This window comes from Dermochelys coriacea, chromosome 7 (genome assembly GCF_009764565.3).
Source record: "Dermochelys coriacea isolate rDerCor1 chromosome 7, rDerCor1.pri.v4, whole genome shotgun sequence".
In the NCBI taxonomy this organism is placed as follows: domain Eukaryota; kingdom Metazoa; phylum Chordata; order Testudines; family Dermochelyidae; genus Dermochelys; species Dermochelys coriacea.
The window spans coordinates 72,323,818-72,340,758 of NC_050074.1; the positions used below are offsets into that span (position 1 = coordinate 72,323,818).

A 16,941-nucleotide genomic window follows, 5' to 3' on the forward strand; every position below is an offset into this window, starting at 1 on the left:
TCCAACACTCGTTTTAAAGCAATATTGTGAATACCATAATACTGTTAATTGCTTGCTAATGGAAATTAAAGAATTTAATAGCTAACTGTACAGGCACTTGCACACTAACACACAGTTTATTCAGTCAGACACCTATACAAAATCACTTAGCTCATCCTTGAAATTTATAGTAATCATCTTTTTAAAAAATGCTGCAATTGATCAACACTGCTTAGCAACAGCATACAACAGGCAAAGAAGGTTTAGCTGGACTACTCTTTGCTACAATTTATTTTTAGTCTGTTACACTACCTGGTAAATAGTTCTCCATAGCCAATATTATACAATGTAAACACACTGGAAATCTCAACCCGTCTCAAATTTACCTAACATGAAGATCGTAAATAATGAAGAGGACAAAGTTCTGATCATCAGATTTTTTTTTATTTTATTCCTACAAAAATCATGTAAACATTAGCATCCAGAAAAATCAAAATATGATGCATCAACTGCAAGTTTAAGAATGTGTCAAGAATATTTCAGCAATTCGTAAATTAATATATTCAGCTATTGGTACACAAAACTGGACAAAAGCACCTCCTAACCAAGGAATTTAGGTGTAATAGCTGTAAAGTGAACAGAGGCACTCCGTCCCCCTAACCTGATTATAAGACCACACTCCAATCTAATAGACTGCCCACCATTGTTACATATTGATCATTCTATTTTGCAGCTAAAACACAGTATAAATCAACTGTTGGGGTAGGAAGTTTAATAATTCTGTTTATTTGAACATATGTAGCAAACACCCCTATAGAATGAAAAGAATAGAGCAGTCCACAAACAGGTTTCTAGGAGAGTAAAATTCTAGCTTCCCTGACTGCAAGATTAGTCCATCAGCACTCTCCATTTCTCAATATTTTGAATTCAGCAACAGAAGCGTGTCTGGCTAGATAGTATGCTCCAGAAAGTATGGATGATGCTGACTGGATAGGAAAGAAATTAAGATGTAGAGCAAATATTACACAGACCCAAAGTTATCCTTTTGGCTTTGATGGAACATCCTGGACAGTTTAATTTTCTCTCAGATTAGAAAGATCCTGGGAATATAATGTTTTTAACAACTTCTTAACCGTGTGCTATGTTACTTCAAGTCTGTATAAGTAAATATAATCTTTATGCTGCACTCAACATTACATTGCAAGTGCCCTCACAGTATTCCTCCTTCAAAGACCAAGTACATAAAGATACAGGAGATATTACTTCTAATTTTTCAGGTGACTATATATAAATTACATGAATTCTGTATGGACAGGTGAAAAAAGACAATTTATTAACTAAATTTCAAAAAAAAATATGGAGGAACATACATTAAAGAACTGAGCTTGAATAAATTGCTCTCTATGCTCCACCATTATTTAATTCTCCAGGATTTTAAGAAAAAAACAAAACAAAAAACATCATAGATGTGATCACATGGATTGTCCTGGAAATTCTTGATACTACCAACATCTTACTCTTTGAATTGAATACACTATGGTACAGTCAGAAAATGAACTTGAGAAAATCATCTTATAGTTACAAATATTCTCCATTTTCATGGCTGAAGTAGATTTTCTTGTAATGACAAGAAATTCATTTGGTAGAGTTTGATCTATAAAACTGATTTTTTCCCCAAAGATTAACACAATGCTTGTTTTCAGTAAGACTTATTTAAAATAGGGGAACGTTATGCCCAACTACAGGACTTGCTGATGTATTTTCTTCCAGTTGTTTAGGCCAAATCCTGTTCATCTTTGCTATAAGTAGTAAGCTGAGCAGGATTTGACATTTAACTTCAATTTTCTGTACACAGGTATGATCAGGTTGTGTTTATTATCAGCAGTGCACTGGAGTCAAATCCTAAAACATGATCCTTAGAACAAAATGCCTGGAATGAGAGTTCACTATGAGCATTAACCTCTTATAGTCAGAATCTGAGCAATTCCTGGAACAGACACATTTCCTTTAGCTCTAAAGCCACAGGTATAAACAAAGGAAAGATTCTGAAATGCTATTCCAAGTCTCTTTATCAAGAGTTCTTTTTCAATTTGCTCTTCAATGGATTTGGATGGACCAAAAGTACAACAGTTGGGAATGGTAGGGTTAAATCACCTGTGCCATAATGTATTAAATTACAAGGAATGGTGATCTTTCCTAATTGAACCATTAGCATAACTGTGAAGATGTTTTTACAGAGCGTCTGCACTAATCTTTTTTCAAGTCCCAAATTCCCCACTAGTTCATCTCCAACTGTAGGAGCATCAGCAGGAACATTAATGTAGGCGCACTAGTATTTAAGCACCATGTTGTTTAAGCCCACTCAGAGATCTACCAGACATCATGCTGAATATGTCCGTGGCCAACAGTGCTTTATCTACTCTACAGCTTTCAGTATTACTACCACCTGTGGAGCTTAACTGGTAGCAGCAGCAGCAATAATGAGATTGGACAAAAAAAGCCTAAGGGAGAGAAGGCCATACTTTCCACCTTGGGACTAAATTGCAGACTGCTTACCAGAGGCAAAACTTTCACTGAAATCAATAGAGTTTGGCCAGCATACATTCCTGGGATGTTATGCTACAGTTATGTTCCTGAAGCCTTGGAACTCATTCATACTTTTTTTAATGTACAGCAGCAGCATTCATTTTGGATTCATGGAGATGGTAATAGCACAATATCTACACTACTTCATGTGACATACCTCCACTGTTATCTCTTCCATACTTCAAATGGCGCACACATACACAGCTTCCACCAACAGTTGTTGGTTTAATGTTTTCTTTTTTGTAGGATGGAAAGATTTCTTGCCCACTGATGCCTAAGTAATTATCATATCCTCGTTTCATTTCTATTGTGTGCACATTTATACACATGTACATGCGTATATCTGTATATATTCTAGGTAGGGGATCATTGATATGCTGTTGTAAATCTAACAAATAGCTGAATTCCAGCAATATTACAAATCACTGCAGCAAACTGAGTAATTTTAGATACATCATAATGTTCAAGAACTTGTTCACCACTTTATATAATACTTGGGACCTACTACAAATTTTTAAGAATGTAAGTAAACAATGTGAATTTTTTCCCTCTGCTTCCTCTAGTTTTAATGTTCTCTCTTTTTTTCTTATAACTCAGCCCCTCTTTTCCCTTTCCCAGTCTAACTTCCTGTTGTCCTTCTCTCCTCAGAGTGCCAACACCAGAAGAGTAGCTGTGGGTGCTGCTTTAATTTTTGCTTCCCCATAATCCTTGCAGTTTTTAAACTTTTACTTTTTATTTAAAACATATTTAAAATTGTGAAGTTTTAAAGCTGTAGAAATTAATAAGTGAAAATTAAAGGCAAAAGTACCATGGCAGTTCCAGGGATGGACTGGAACTGTTAGAATTTCCAATAAAATGGATAATTACAGGCTTTCCTAACATCATACCCATGAGTTACATGGCTGTGGGTTTAGTAGTAATCACTTTATGTTGGAAATTTGTATATTTTATAGGTTCTCTTAAAGAGAGAGTTTTCACATAAATTGGTATTTGTTGATTCCAAAGGGTAACAAATATAGACCAAAATCTGCCGATGAACAGGACGACATGCAAATAGGATTTACAAAACAAACCCTTTATATGTGTGGATGGATGGGGTTTACATTGTATAAACAGAAAATCTCACCTCTGAAAGTTTGGTTTTAGGTTAGGAGAGTTTATAGGATTACAAATGCAGTATTATATACATTGATATTAAGTTAAGCCAGTCCATATATTACACCCAGCAATTAAACAATATATTAGAAGAGGAGGAAAAAAATCCTCCTCATAAATTTTTATTTTAGTCATCAAAGCCCAATCCTTTCTCATCTTCATCGGTGGAATCTGCATAGGATTCAAGGGTATTATATATGAAAGGGTAAAGCTTCATATCTGGTCCTGGAGTAGAACAGCTTCTGCATTCTTCATTATAATATCTGAGCAACAGCTTGTAAACATCCCCTTGAAAATGAAAAGAAATAAAACTAAAAGTAATTCTAAAATTACTGCATCATACTATATGTATATATTCACAATCAACAACTGTGTACTGGGTACAGGCCAGAGGATCTGCATTTACATGGATTTCAGTGGCAAGGAACATTGTTTAGGGGAAGTGAAGGGGCAGCAGCTCTTATTTCAGTGTGTAGGCTGGAAGCGCAGACCAAGAGGGACTGTGTCGTAATCTGTGGTTTGCTAGCTAGTTGAAAACAAGGCTTTGGGTCCCACTCAGCTTCTCAGTTCCTTGCACAAAATCCATTGCTTACACAACTGATTGCAAAAAACTACCTGAACTCTGTGCAAGGAGCGGTGAATTTCACAGTAACTGTATGTATATACATTTTATAATTTTAAACAACAAAACCATTACAGAATGGATTATTTTTTCAACTGATTTGGAAAGACCTAAATTTAGAGTTCTGTTTCCCACAAAGAAATTAGAGATAGCACTATCAGCAGGGCAATGAATGTAGCTTCTCCTGTACTGCCATTGGGACTCAACGAGTCCCAATGACTTCAAATCCGGCTACTTAGGTGCATCAGGGCTTGTAGGATAGGGCTCATAATACCATACCAGAATAGTACAAAATGTGGGTCCTATTTTTTTTTTTAAAGACAGAAAAGCATTTCAAATTCTATTTAGAGCTCTGGCAGGCCTTCAGTTACCATAAACTAACTTGATGATTAACTAATATGATGGCACATGTTTATTATCTACCACTTTTTCAGGAATAGCTTCTTGTATAGACCTGTAATGCTGAGGTTTTCTTTACTTAAATTCAGCACTTTTATGATCCTAGTGTCTACATTTCTTACTGTTCAGCTTTCACACAGGAAGGGGATTTATTCCTCTTCATATTTCACAGTGGAGAGAGATTGTTTTATGCTTACCAACAGTTTGGCCCTTCTCAGTGAGAAAGGTGTGCATGTTGTAAATATCCCTCATCAGCTCAGCATCTCCAAAGGTAAAATAAACCACATCTCGCCCAGCCTCCGCAGCTGCAAGGATTTGTATTAAGGCTGCAGCAAAAAATAAGTAAGTAAGTAAGTAAGTAAATAAATAAATAAAATAAATAAATAAATAAATAAATAGAATTTTTTAAAAAGGGAGAGAGAACACAGATAAATATAGAATAAGAATTTATTAATGAAGTAGAGTAATTTGTGGTCTAAATTTAAGGTTGGGAGCTTTCACAACTAATAATCACACCACATGGTATTCGTCATCTGGAGATCTTAAAGCCCACTTTTTGTAAAATTGCAAGCATCATTCCACTTAAAACAAAAAACAACCAGAAACTGAAGCTCAGAGCAGTTAAGTACACAATAGGCCAAAGACACAATAGGCCAGATTTTGTCCTCTTACATCAAGTTGTATCTTGATGTTCAAGTAGTTCCCTTGAAGTAAATGTGTCTATTCAAGTAGGACTCAATTATGAACTAGCTAATGTTCCTGCACTGTGGATTAAGAGAGCATCCCCCACTCCCTTGTGTGAGCTGCCTGCGTCGTGGGTCACAAAGCCAGATGAGTGCAGAGCAACAACCATTGAGCAAATATGCCCTCTGCTATTCAGGTGGGCAGGGAGTGGATGGAGCCTTCACTCCTCCCCCAACATAAAACCTGGCACATCCGAGTCTAAATTATGCCAGGAAAAGGGTTAGCATAGATTCCTTCCCCCCAAGAACACGGAGGAAGCAGGGATCAAATGCGAATCCCTCAGCCAGTGTAGATACATACTGTTCTTTACTCAATGCAGATTGCCAATCTAGCCTAGTAAACTACTGCTCAGCATGAATAAAGGGGGCTTATGTGACCCCTAGAGAGTGGGAGAGCATGGAATAAACCCAAAGTTTCCAAAGTCCCAGTTTTATATTTTACCCACTGGATGACACTGCCTCCACTGCTCTGACACAGGCTCCCTCTACGAGCTTGGGTACATTATACTATTTAGTCTCCCTGTCTCCGTTTTTTTCATATGGAAAATAGGGAGACTACTTTCTTCTGAGGAGTAAAATGTGTAAGTATTTGTGTTAAGAAACCGTACTTACCAAGTAGCGTGATAGGCACTTTATGTATTATTTAATCACGTTTAGCTCAATCAGCCTTACAATGTTCCAAACGATGGATCTCTATCAACTGCTGAATCTATGGAGGGTTACCATTATTTCTCGTCTCAAGAGATGTACTTGTCTGAATGCTAATCTTTGCATTCACAATGTCCGTCAGGGATATTATCCACTCTATACTCACCAGGTAGAAGGTGGTGAAGAATTTTATTTTAAACAAAAATATGAGAGAATAGTCCTTGCATTCACACCTGGCAGGGCAAAGCTCACTAGTAAGGTGTTCATTGTTCAGCTAGGAGGACAAATTTAACATATTATGCTCTTTAATCAAAGGGCCCTTTTAAACCCAGAACTAAATTATTCATTACACTCATCACATACACAATCGATCTCAATTTGGGGATGATATTTTAATTAAAATATTGAACCAGCAGCCTGTGGATTTGGTAACACTTCAGTAGTTCTGTTTTATAAAGGGCCTAATGAACTAACCTGCATAGGAGAACTGAATCTAATGAATCTTCACATTTAGGCCAAATGAACTATGCAACTGCGCATTGCACTAGGAGCATGAGAAAGTGCTCTGCAAATTGCTTTCCACCCGAGTTTTTACTTTTAATTGCTAAAAGTCTGTAAATTTGGCACTCATGAAAGCGAGGAACGTAGTGAGGAAAGCAGTGGCTTCAGTCAGAGTTCCCACCATACAAGCCTTCCCTTTCCCTTCCGTCACCTCTATTAGGGCCTGGTCCAATGTCCTTTGAAGCTAATGGAAAAAACCTCCCTTTGGTTTCTCACTTTACTTTTTTGAACAGATTTTTTTCAGGTTAGAGAAGTTTTTATAAAAACACTGATCTGGGTAGTTGAGAAGTACCTTGTCTCTCATGTAATCACAAACAACATATCCCATGAAAATACATTTTCATAACACTATGAAGATACTGAACATTTAGCATTTATTTTAGTTATCTCAGACCTTGCTCTTCCCTTTTAACTGGAACATACTGGAAAACTAGGTAAATATTTTAAAACAATCAGGAAAGAATGCCTTTCTGTACAAGAAGCATCACTTCAGATTATTCCCCCTAAATTAGCATAATGGAACCATGAATCCTAAGTGGAACCTTTTGGCGGTACTGCAATATAGGATTACGATATACTATTCAATTTTTCTAAAGAAAAAACTAAGTTGGCCTGGATAAAGTGTTCCAGTAGGAATCTACAGAATTAAGGGTAGATAGATTTCATTGAGCTATAGAAAAGACTGTAGAGGCCAAACAGCTCTAGTGCAAAGAAATTTAGAGGACATGAGAACAACACTGATGACTATGGCTGTTAGACTGTAGTAAGTCAGCGATCCACAGGATAATTGTATGCATATCCTTAACCTTTTCCAGTACATACAGTACATAAAATGAACAAATGAAAATCAGAGAATGGAAGCATGCAAATCCTCTGTGAGAAAGAATCTTGGCATTATGTGCCACACAGTGCAGTTCAGAAAATAAACAAACAAAGCCCACTTCACAATACTAAAGCAGAATTTTTTGAAGGAGACAAAAAAGGGGCATTTCTATGAACAGCCAATTCTGTGGTGACTTTAAATCAGTTATAGCCTCACCTCAGACTGATCACATTTGATACAAAGTAGAAATTAATCCAAATCAAAACCTTGCCTCCCAGCACCCCAATCTTTGGGAAGGTTTATGGATGTGGATCCAAACTTTGTAGCTCAGTTGTATCTCTAGCTGACAGACAGACAGACATGTGCCACATGGGCGTACACAGCCAGATAAACTCACCTTTTAAATATTCAAAATATCTATGCTCATAACTTAAGATCATTGAAAAAGGTCACAAACAAGCTGAAATCTACTTCAAAAAGTCTTATTTAGCCAACATAGCATTCCTCTATTTATAATCAGGAATAATTTTCTTTCTTTACACTGCAGTTTGTTGCATTCTCAGGTCATTCACTGTGACCTTGATTCAGACTGTATTTTCAATACAATAGCTTTTCTTTAATGCGTGAGACACAATCATGCTGGAGTGTGATTAAGGCTTCTAGAACAAATGTACTTTAAAAAAAATAAAATAAAATAACCAAATTCTCCTGAAACATCTGCAGAATATAGGGCGACCAGACAGCAAGTGTGAAAAATCAGGACAGGGGGTGGGGGTAATAGGACCCTATATAAGAAAGACCCAAAAATTGGGACTGTCCTTATAAAATCAGGACATCTGGTCAGCCTAGCAGAATCTCTTGGTAGAACGTTTGGAGATGAAGACAATTTTGCTTTTTTAATCTGTGAAAATGAATTCATATCTCAAACTTGAATCTCTGCATTTCTGAACACACAAAAACACTGGTCAACACCATACTAAAAAGGGTTATAAAAATACATATACAAAATATAGCCCCAAAATGTCATATCAGTAAACAAGTTCCTAATTTCTAAAGTTGCTTTCTCACTGCCATATATTGTCAGATTTAAGACAGCCTGTAAAGTCTATAGTATCAGGTTCTTTTAGTTCATGAAAACAACAGATGACATTGATAATCTTACATGTATGTAATTCCTTCCATCACAAAGGATCCTAAAGCTTTTTACAAACTTTAACCGATAGACTTTTCTCCACCACTAAAAACTGAGCTACTACTGGGATAAAACCATTCCCAAATTTCATAGTGCAAACAATGGTATACAACATTTGAGGACAAGAGGAGAAAATATCTTTTGCACTTGAAATCATATAGGGAATTTGCCCAGGCAGAACGTAATAAGTAGTTTGAATTTGGCCAGGAATTACCACTTCAATTCTCAGGAGGAGAATCATGGGATTTTAAATGATCAGAAGTTGGTCAAGTTCTTAGTTTTACCCCATGTTTTATTCAAAAAAGCTGTTTTAATCCTTCAAGTATCATATCAGCACTGACTCAGGAAAAAAAAAAAAGTCTCATGCTTAATCATAATACCTCTTGTGCAGCACCTAGCTGTTCCCTAATTCTACCAAGCAAGTACTGATACAGCCAAACTCTGGTTAGAGCCTGATCCAACTCTAAATGATGTCTTTCCACCAATTTCAGTGGATCAGCCCCAAAGTTTATAATATCTGATGGAAGCACAGCATAAGGTTAGAGCAGTGGTTCTTAAACTGTGAGTCAGGTCCACAAAGTGGGTCACGATCCCCTTTGAATGAGGTCATAAGGGCTGCCTTACACTTGCTGCGGCCCAGGGCTGAAGCCCGAGCCCCACTACCCAGGGCCAAAGCCAAAGCCAGAGGCCTTCAGCTCTTGGTGGCAGGACTCAGGTTGCAGACCCGCTGCATGGGGCTGAAGCCCTTGAGCTTCAGCTTTGCCCCCCACACTCAGAGTGGTGGGCTCAGGCTTTGCCTGCGCCCCCCCGCTCCCAGGGCAGTGGGGCTTAGGCAGACTCAGGTATCAGTCCCCGCTCCTGGGGTGGTGAAGTAATTTTTGTTGTCAGAAGGGGGTCAGCGGTGCAATGAAGTATGAGAACCCTTGGGTTAGAGGATACATTTGTATATTCTGATCTATATTCTCAACACAGTAGCTGCAGCAAAACCTGCTTTCAAGTGGTACTAAATTGAGAATTTCAGCTCTGAAAAATCATAGATGGATATAGAAAGTAAGGCAAATTCCACCAACAGGTAGAGAAAGTGGCTAGTTTTCTCTTGCCAGACTAGAGATGATTATAGCACTTGGCTTACTGGAGATCAGGTTATATATTTTCTAACATCAATAGGCCATAACATTAGTGAACAAAAGCCAAATAAAATTAAACTTTGTGCATATATTGTAACTGAAAAAAAGTTTATGCGTCATAACATAATTTGTTTAAACACACACACTTATAATTCTGCCATGACCTTATACTCTCACTCTCTCCGATATCCTCCTCTAATTTTCATCTACTCAACACTGAATTTTTTTTTAAAAGGTAATGCCTCTCTCCTCAACAAATCTGCTGGGACAGTCTTACTAGCCACCCCCAGACTGAACCTCTGCGTGACTAGAAGAAAGTTATTTTCAGTGTAGGACCATCAATTGTAAAGTTCATGTCCACTGTTGGTGCAATCGTACCTTAGTCAAGTGATCATTATTTCTAGCAGAAACCCATACATTTTAGGATTACACTGGGATATTGCATTTCAGACTAAGGCACTCTTATGCAAATTAAAACATTTATTAAAACTCCCTAACTTGAACTGTCCCTCAAATATGATCACAGATTGCAGCAGATTTGGCTCTTTGTATTGATGGTCTGAACTTGATAATCTATTTTATTTAATGGAAAACAAAAAACAGTTGTCACGAAATCAATGAGCACAGAGTGAAAAATAGGCTCTTGCTGAGTAACACACATTTGGAAAGAAAACTGATGAAGCTGGCAGCCTGAAGATCATGATGCTTACGTTTAGTTTCTAACATAACCACCTAAAATATTCACTAGGTCATAGTTAAACTAACTTTTGAAAATATTTTTTCACCCCAAACACTGACAATAAGAAGCAAAATAGGCCAATTTCTGTTTAGATTTAAATTATGTTAAATTATAACTATACAGAACTAGATTTGGGGATTTACTAATCCAGAATCCACACGAGTGCTTGATTTGCAGGTACCCACAAAGTGGGAAGCAGTCCCAAATTAATCCAGGACTTTGGGGTCTGCTGCAGGTTGAATGGCTTGATTAAGGACCGGGCAAGAGAAATTGAGGGATTTGGTTGCAAGGAAGGAGAAATTTAAGAGACTGGAGGTCCCAAGAATACACTTTGCCTTTTAAGAAGGCAGAGACCAAGAGGCATTTATAGAGGCTTCAAAGGAAGCTATGTTTCCTGTCCTTTCCTGACGATGATGTCAAGTATGTTGCACTGGCAACTGGTGCCCTCAAAGTGGTAGGGGAGAAAATGGGGCATGTAGCGAAGCGAGACTCACCGGCAAGGCGCTCCTGCTGGTGATCCTGGGAATTAGCTCGATCCCAGCCCGGAGCGCCTCCTCCTCGCCGGTGGCTCACCTGCCGCTGGCCCTGTATCCCTCCCAGGCCCCATTGCCCTTTACCTCGGGATTCTGCCCTAGCAGTAACCCACAGTCTGGGTCTCCCCTCCTGGGGAAACCCCAACCCTCTAAACCCCACCTTGCCTCAGTGGCTGCTGCCAGTCATCATCTAGCCCCCGCTCACTGGGGCAGACTGCAGGCGGTAAACCACTCATCACTGGCCAGGGGGTTGGACCAGCTGCCTCTGCCTAACCCCGGGGCCACGCCTCTGCAGCCCCAGTACCTCTGTAGGCCTTGCACAAAGCTGCAGCCTGGGGAGTTACCAGGCTGGAGCTTTCCAGCTCCTCTTGCCTTTCCCCAGCACTACTCTACCTCAGGTACCAATGTGGGCAGTTAGGTCCTTCTCTCTCCATTGTTAGAGAGAGACTGCCCTGCCTTCTGGCCCTGCAGCTCTTTTATAGGGCCCAGCCTGGCACTGATTGGTTGCCTCCCAGCCTTTTCCTATTGGCTCCCTGGGGCAGCTTTTTCCCAGGGCTGGTTTTAACCCCTTCAGGGCTGGAGCAGGTAACCACCCCGATACAGGGCATAAATTCTCCTAGAATGCAGCTCATTCTTATCAGCCAACAATCTCCAATACAGTAACTTCCCACTTAACATCCTCTCGGTTAACATTGTTTTGATCTTGCATCCCTGTTCCATTACAGAATATGCTCCATTTAAAGTTGTGCAATGCTCCACTATAACAACGTTTGGCTGCCTGCTTTGTCCACAGCTGGCAGCCCCCCTATCAGCTCTCCTAAGCCCCACCCCCCCGCGCCTCCCGCCCACCGGTGGACCCTGTGGATCAGCCTCCTTCCCCCTGCCTCCTGCCCGCAACAAATCAGCTGGTTTGCAGTGTTCAGGAGGCAGAAGGGAAGAGCGAGGAGGCAGTGTGCGGAGTAAAGGAGGAGGAGTGGGGGGGAGAAGAGGCGGATTAATGGTGGGTGCTTGGGGGAAGGGGTGGAGTGGGTTGAACCCCCCGCCCCTGGTGCTTGCACAGTAGGGGAAGCTGCTGCTGCGCAACGTGCTTCTCCTAGCTTATGGCACCTTCAGGATCCTTGCCTGCCTCATTGTCTGCAGTGCCAGTGGGCTGTGCCAATGTGGGGTAAGACGGGGCCACCTCCCATTGCTTCATACTCAACAATGATGTTCTCATTGCTTCATATTCAGCAATGATGACTGTAGTATTAAATTGTTTCTTTAAAATTGTTTAAAACTTATACCTGTATTAAATTGCTTGTTTAAAATGTAGATAATGCCTTTTATCTGGCAAAAAATAAATTTCCCTGGAACCTAAGCCCCCCCACCCCATTTACATTAATTCTTATGGGGAAATTAGATTCACTTAACATCGATTCGCTTAAAGTTGCATTTTTCAGGAAAGTAACTACAACGTTAAGTGAGGAGTTACTGTATTATACTTAACATTTTACATCTTTGGAGTGCTATACAGATATTAACCCTCGCGTGGGGTAGATGGGCAGGTATCAACCCTGTTTTGCTCTGATTAGGAGTCTGCTTAAGGCAGTGGCCACTTATGATTTTTCTGTAAAAATCAGTGCAAACACACTGGATAAACAAGAAAAGAATGAGAAGAACTTGTAACAGATTAAAGAAACTGAGAGCAAGGCAAACTGTCGCTGCAAACTGTGCTTGCAAATAATTGCAGGCACTATTTTGCAACCAAAATTAATTGCTCCTGCATTTTAGGTAATTTAGGTATCTGAGCACTGTACCGGATTTGTGAGTACAATTAAGTAATTAAAACAGTTTTGTGGGCCCATAAATAAAGGTCCACTTAAGATTGGACTCAAAGTTTGGCCCAGAGAGGTTTGGCCCAAAGCCACAGAGTGTGCCAGTGGCAACAATGATTTAAAACTCAAATTCTTGACTCCCATTCCCATGCTCATTCCATTTGACCTTACCTGTCAAAATAGAATTACAGACTTCTCTCACTATAATGTGCAAAATACATGAATTTAAGAAAAAGCATGTTCCTTTTTGGATTAGTACTACAGATGGTTTTAGTACTACTCCAGCCCTTGGCTAGCAGTTTGTTATGAAAACTCATTTCAATTTTCGGGACTTTTAAAGAGGGAGGAATAAAAACTCATTTCCTTCTCAACCAAAGTGTCCAAGCACCTAAAATAGAAAGCTTACTCCAACTTGACATTTGATTCATTCTGTCCTTAAAACATTGCTATTATTTACCTTTCAATCTGGAATCACCACCGAAGGCACCACATCCCCAGTTTCCTGTGGCTACTGCTGAAAGATGCTGAGGGGGAAGAGCTGGTCGAGCGAAGCCACAGTATGCCTGCAATCAGACAAAAGGCACATCAGCAGAGGAGGTTTTTGACAGTAGTTCTGCTGCTATATTCTTAAGCTTAGTGTTGGATAACAGTAATCAACATTTTTATTCTACTGTTTTCTGGTAATCTAAAATTCAATATAGCTTCAGGCTGGCTTAAAAGTGAAAGTTAACATACTAGTTTGTTGGCAAATGAGCAATGATAGGTAATGGAAACATTTAAAGTGCAAATCAGATAGGAAAACAAAATCCTAGTTATTTCCCCAGGACTAATGAGGAGCAGGGAATCCCTCATGCCCTAGGTAGAATTCCAAGAATATCTGTAAAACAATGTCTTTCATTCCATAAGACCCTAAGGCACTTTACATATTTAAACGTAATATGTATTCTATATTTAGTGAAAGCTCACTTGGTCCACTTGAAACCTTTCTGGTGAAATAGCTACACTATGCTAAAGTTGAGCAAAGAAAGAGGATACTTGTAGTCAGTTGAAAGTTGAGAGCGTATTTAGGTAAATGTGAATTTCTTAAACGGAATGTGGCTGAGACACTGGGATTAACCCTACTTGTATGGAAAATGCCATGGTCTCTTTAAATTACCATACTGGTCAGGGCCTAGTTTTTGTGTCTCATCTGAAAGCAGTACAGTACTAGCACATACCACGCTGGGGCTTCAGTTCAGTATCTACTCAGAAGGAAGAGTACTACCTCCCAAACCACATTATGCAGGTTCCTTAGAGGGCTTCCATCCAAGGACAGGTATTTATAGTTTTTCTGCATAATCCCCTTTACCCTATGCAACCCCTGCTGCCCTAGGCCCTGCATAATTGTCACCTTTTAAGGATAAGGAAGTATTTCATTTCTGGCTTTCAAAAAACTAAAGGTTAGATTAGCTATAGGTTTAAAATGGTACAATCTTTTCTTACTGTGCCTCTCTCATATACTAATACTATAAAGTTAATAAAACTTCTGTCATTTTTATTTTTTTAAGGTTTTTGTTTAGGTCTTTTGACCACCCAACTGTTTCTCATAAAGGTGTAAAATCTCCTCACCAGTTAAGCAATCAGAATTTAGAGAGCATGACCCAGAAAGGACCAACTTGTGATTTACCAGCTATCATAGCAAAGACAAAAGAAATCTGAGCCAAGTAAACAAAATGACCTTACAAGAAAAGGAGACAAATTTCCAGCACTAAATGAAATGTAATGAAGCATTTTTGTGATTGCTTGTGAAGTGAAAACTTGAAAGGCCTATCATTGATCCACACATTATGGATATTATTGAAATATAGTGAATATTATGAGACCATTACAGTAGGTTAAACCACTATGTAACAGCAGGACAAATCTGTCCCATGTTCTTTAAAGGCTTGAAACTGAGAATAAAATACACAAAGCCATCTTAAAATACAGGTCTTATATAATATTAAGTGAGGGAAGGAGGGGGAAAACCTGACAGTCACTCACAAATCTTGAATAAAGAAAGATGCTTCTACAAAAGACCCAGAGGGGGAAAAGGGCAAATCTCTCCTTGAAATGTTTACAAAGGTATAAAAATTTATTGAACGCTTTGTCTGGTACGGATTAGTAAACCTGTTTTTTTCGCTCCCATGTAGTCTGTAAAATCTGACAGATATTAGTTATGATTTGGCAGTACACCATTATTCAAAGTTTAAAACGGAGAGCTTACACAACAGTTCACAAATTACCTGTTCCATCAGATGCATGTGGCTTTTGAAAATCTCTCTCAAGAAAGAAATATTGGTGTGCTCAATGACTGGAGCAGGTTTGTGAAAAATGACAGCACCTAGCAAACCATTACAAAGTTGTGTGGAAAATAAACCTCCCAAGAAAGAACTGGATCTGTATTGGAACAAGACAGCCATTTTGTTTCTGTGTTTGTTTGTTTATTTGCAGGAAGGAGTGGGACATGTATTTTCTCTGTGTACTTCAAAAACACATGGAGAACATGGAAACTGCCTTTATATTCTCTCTCACTGTCCTATCTAACAACAGATAGGAGAGCTCCAGAACTAGCAAGCCGAGTGCCTGGAGTACCTCTCATCGCTCCACAATGACCCTTATAGCCAATATAAGAGTGGAACTGTCTTCGTCATAAAATCTCAAATTTCTAAACAGTGATAAGTTTTGCTCTACTGGAAATTAAAAAGAGCAAGTTGTATCTTGATAATTAAGCTATAAAGTATCACCAGGGATAGAATATTATTAACTAGCACTATTCTCAAGGGAATCATGATGATAATACAGTAGCCCTGTGGATAATCTTGCTATTACATTTCTTACATTGTGTATTTGCAAATCTTAATATTGAAATCAGGCACAATGGATGCCTTAGAATTCTAAACAGCTGATCTCGGACAACATTCATCAGTTTTTTTTTAGGAATGGTTTAAACCAGGTGTACAGCTAGTTATAAAACCAAAGAATTATAGTTATCTTAACTTTGATTAAAAAATAATATATTTGCTTTATAGTTTGTGGCTAATAAGCAGAAAAAGACCCTAATCTGCAAATAAAGGAAGCCTGTGAGAATAATTAGTAGTAGTAGTTATAGCGTAGGAAGGATGCATGGGTAGGACGGATGCATGGTTAAAAAAAAAACCTAATAAAAAACTACAGTAGCAAGACAAAGAAAAACCGTCTTAAAACCTTCTCTCTTCAAAAGAAACAAGCACAAACCTTCCCACTGTTCTGCTGGTAAGCAAGGAGATGGGAGTAGACAAGAAAGGAAGGAAAAAAGCAAGGCTAAATTGCTTCAAACTGGGTTTTTGCTACAGCTAGCAAGTTAGCTGATGGGTATAAAGAGAGCCATGAATCTTAAAGTTCTTTGTCAGACACTACCTGATCATTCTGGAGCACACCAGGATGAGACGGTTTTCCCTGGGTCTGACCTGTTTTTAAATATATTGATCACATGCTTATGAATAATTTGTTACTGTATTGGGTGTAGTGACTGGTTATCTTTGGGCTGTAAGGCATGTTTTGAGCAATTGTATAAATACCATTTGTCCTTCGGACTTAATAAAGAAATTTATGGTTGAATTAGTGTTTGGTGATCTTCCATATTAATATTAATAATTTCAAATAATATTAATAATTCCAACACCACGAGTAGGTGTCAGTTCCAACAAACTGCTTCTTGGGAAAACTGACTAACATCTGGCCCCATTGAGATAAGTGCAGCTTAAAAAGGAGGAGCTTAAAAAAAAATACCAACTTATAAAATAGGATCCTTTTAAAAAATAAAACCACTCTATTAAATGTCTCTCTCAATTATTTCCTAATGCTTAATAACAGAATAGAAGTATAACAGAACTACAGGAGTCAATGGATACCGATCCCTATCCTATCATCGGGTGCCATTCTTGTATAAACAGGTATTTGATAGCCTAAATAAATAAATGGTCTAATTAATTAAATCAGAATATATTTTATATAAGAAAA

General features: G+C 38.6%; 1 protein-coding gene across 11 annotated transcripts in view; it reads right to left on the reverse strand.

Moving 5' to 3' along the window:
- Positions 1 to 401: 401 nt before the first annotated feature.
- Positions 402 to 16,941, reverse strand: part of PARG (poly(ADP-ribose) glycohydrolase) — a 124,630-nt gene continuing 108,090 nt past the window's right edge. For 9 of the 11 annotated variants that reach the window (XM_038408842.2, XM_043518908.1, XM_038408840.2 and 6 more), the window contains 3 exons: positions 13,379 to 13,484; positions 4,939 to 5,067; positions 402 to 4,008 (listed from right to left, as the gene is read on the reverse strand). In XM_038408842.2, the coding sequence (XP_038264770.1) occupies positions 3,848 to 4,008; positions 4,939 to 5,067; positions 13,379 to 13,484 (396 nt within the window). In that variant the 3' untranslated portion in view covers positions 402 to 3,847. Of the gene's footprint in view, positions 4,009 to 4,938; positions 5,068 to 13,378; positions 13,485 to 15,213; positions 15,340 to 16,941 lie in introns of those variants that run through there. The other 2 variants (XM_043518911.1, XM_043518910.1) reach the window with 2 other exon arrangements.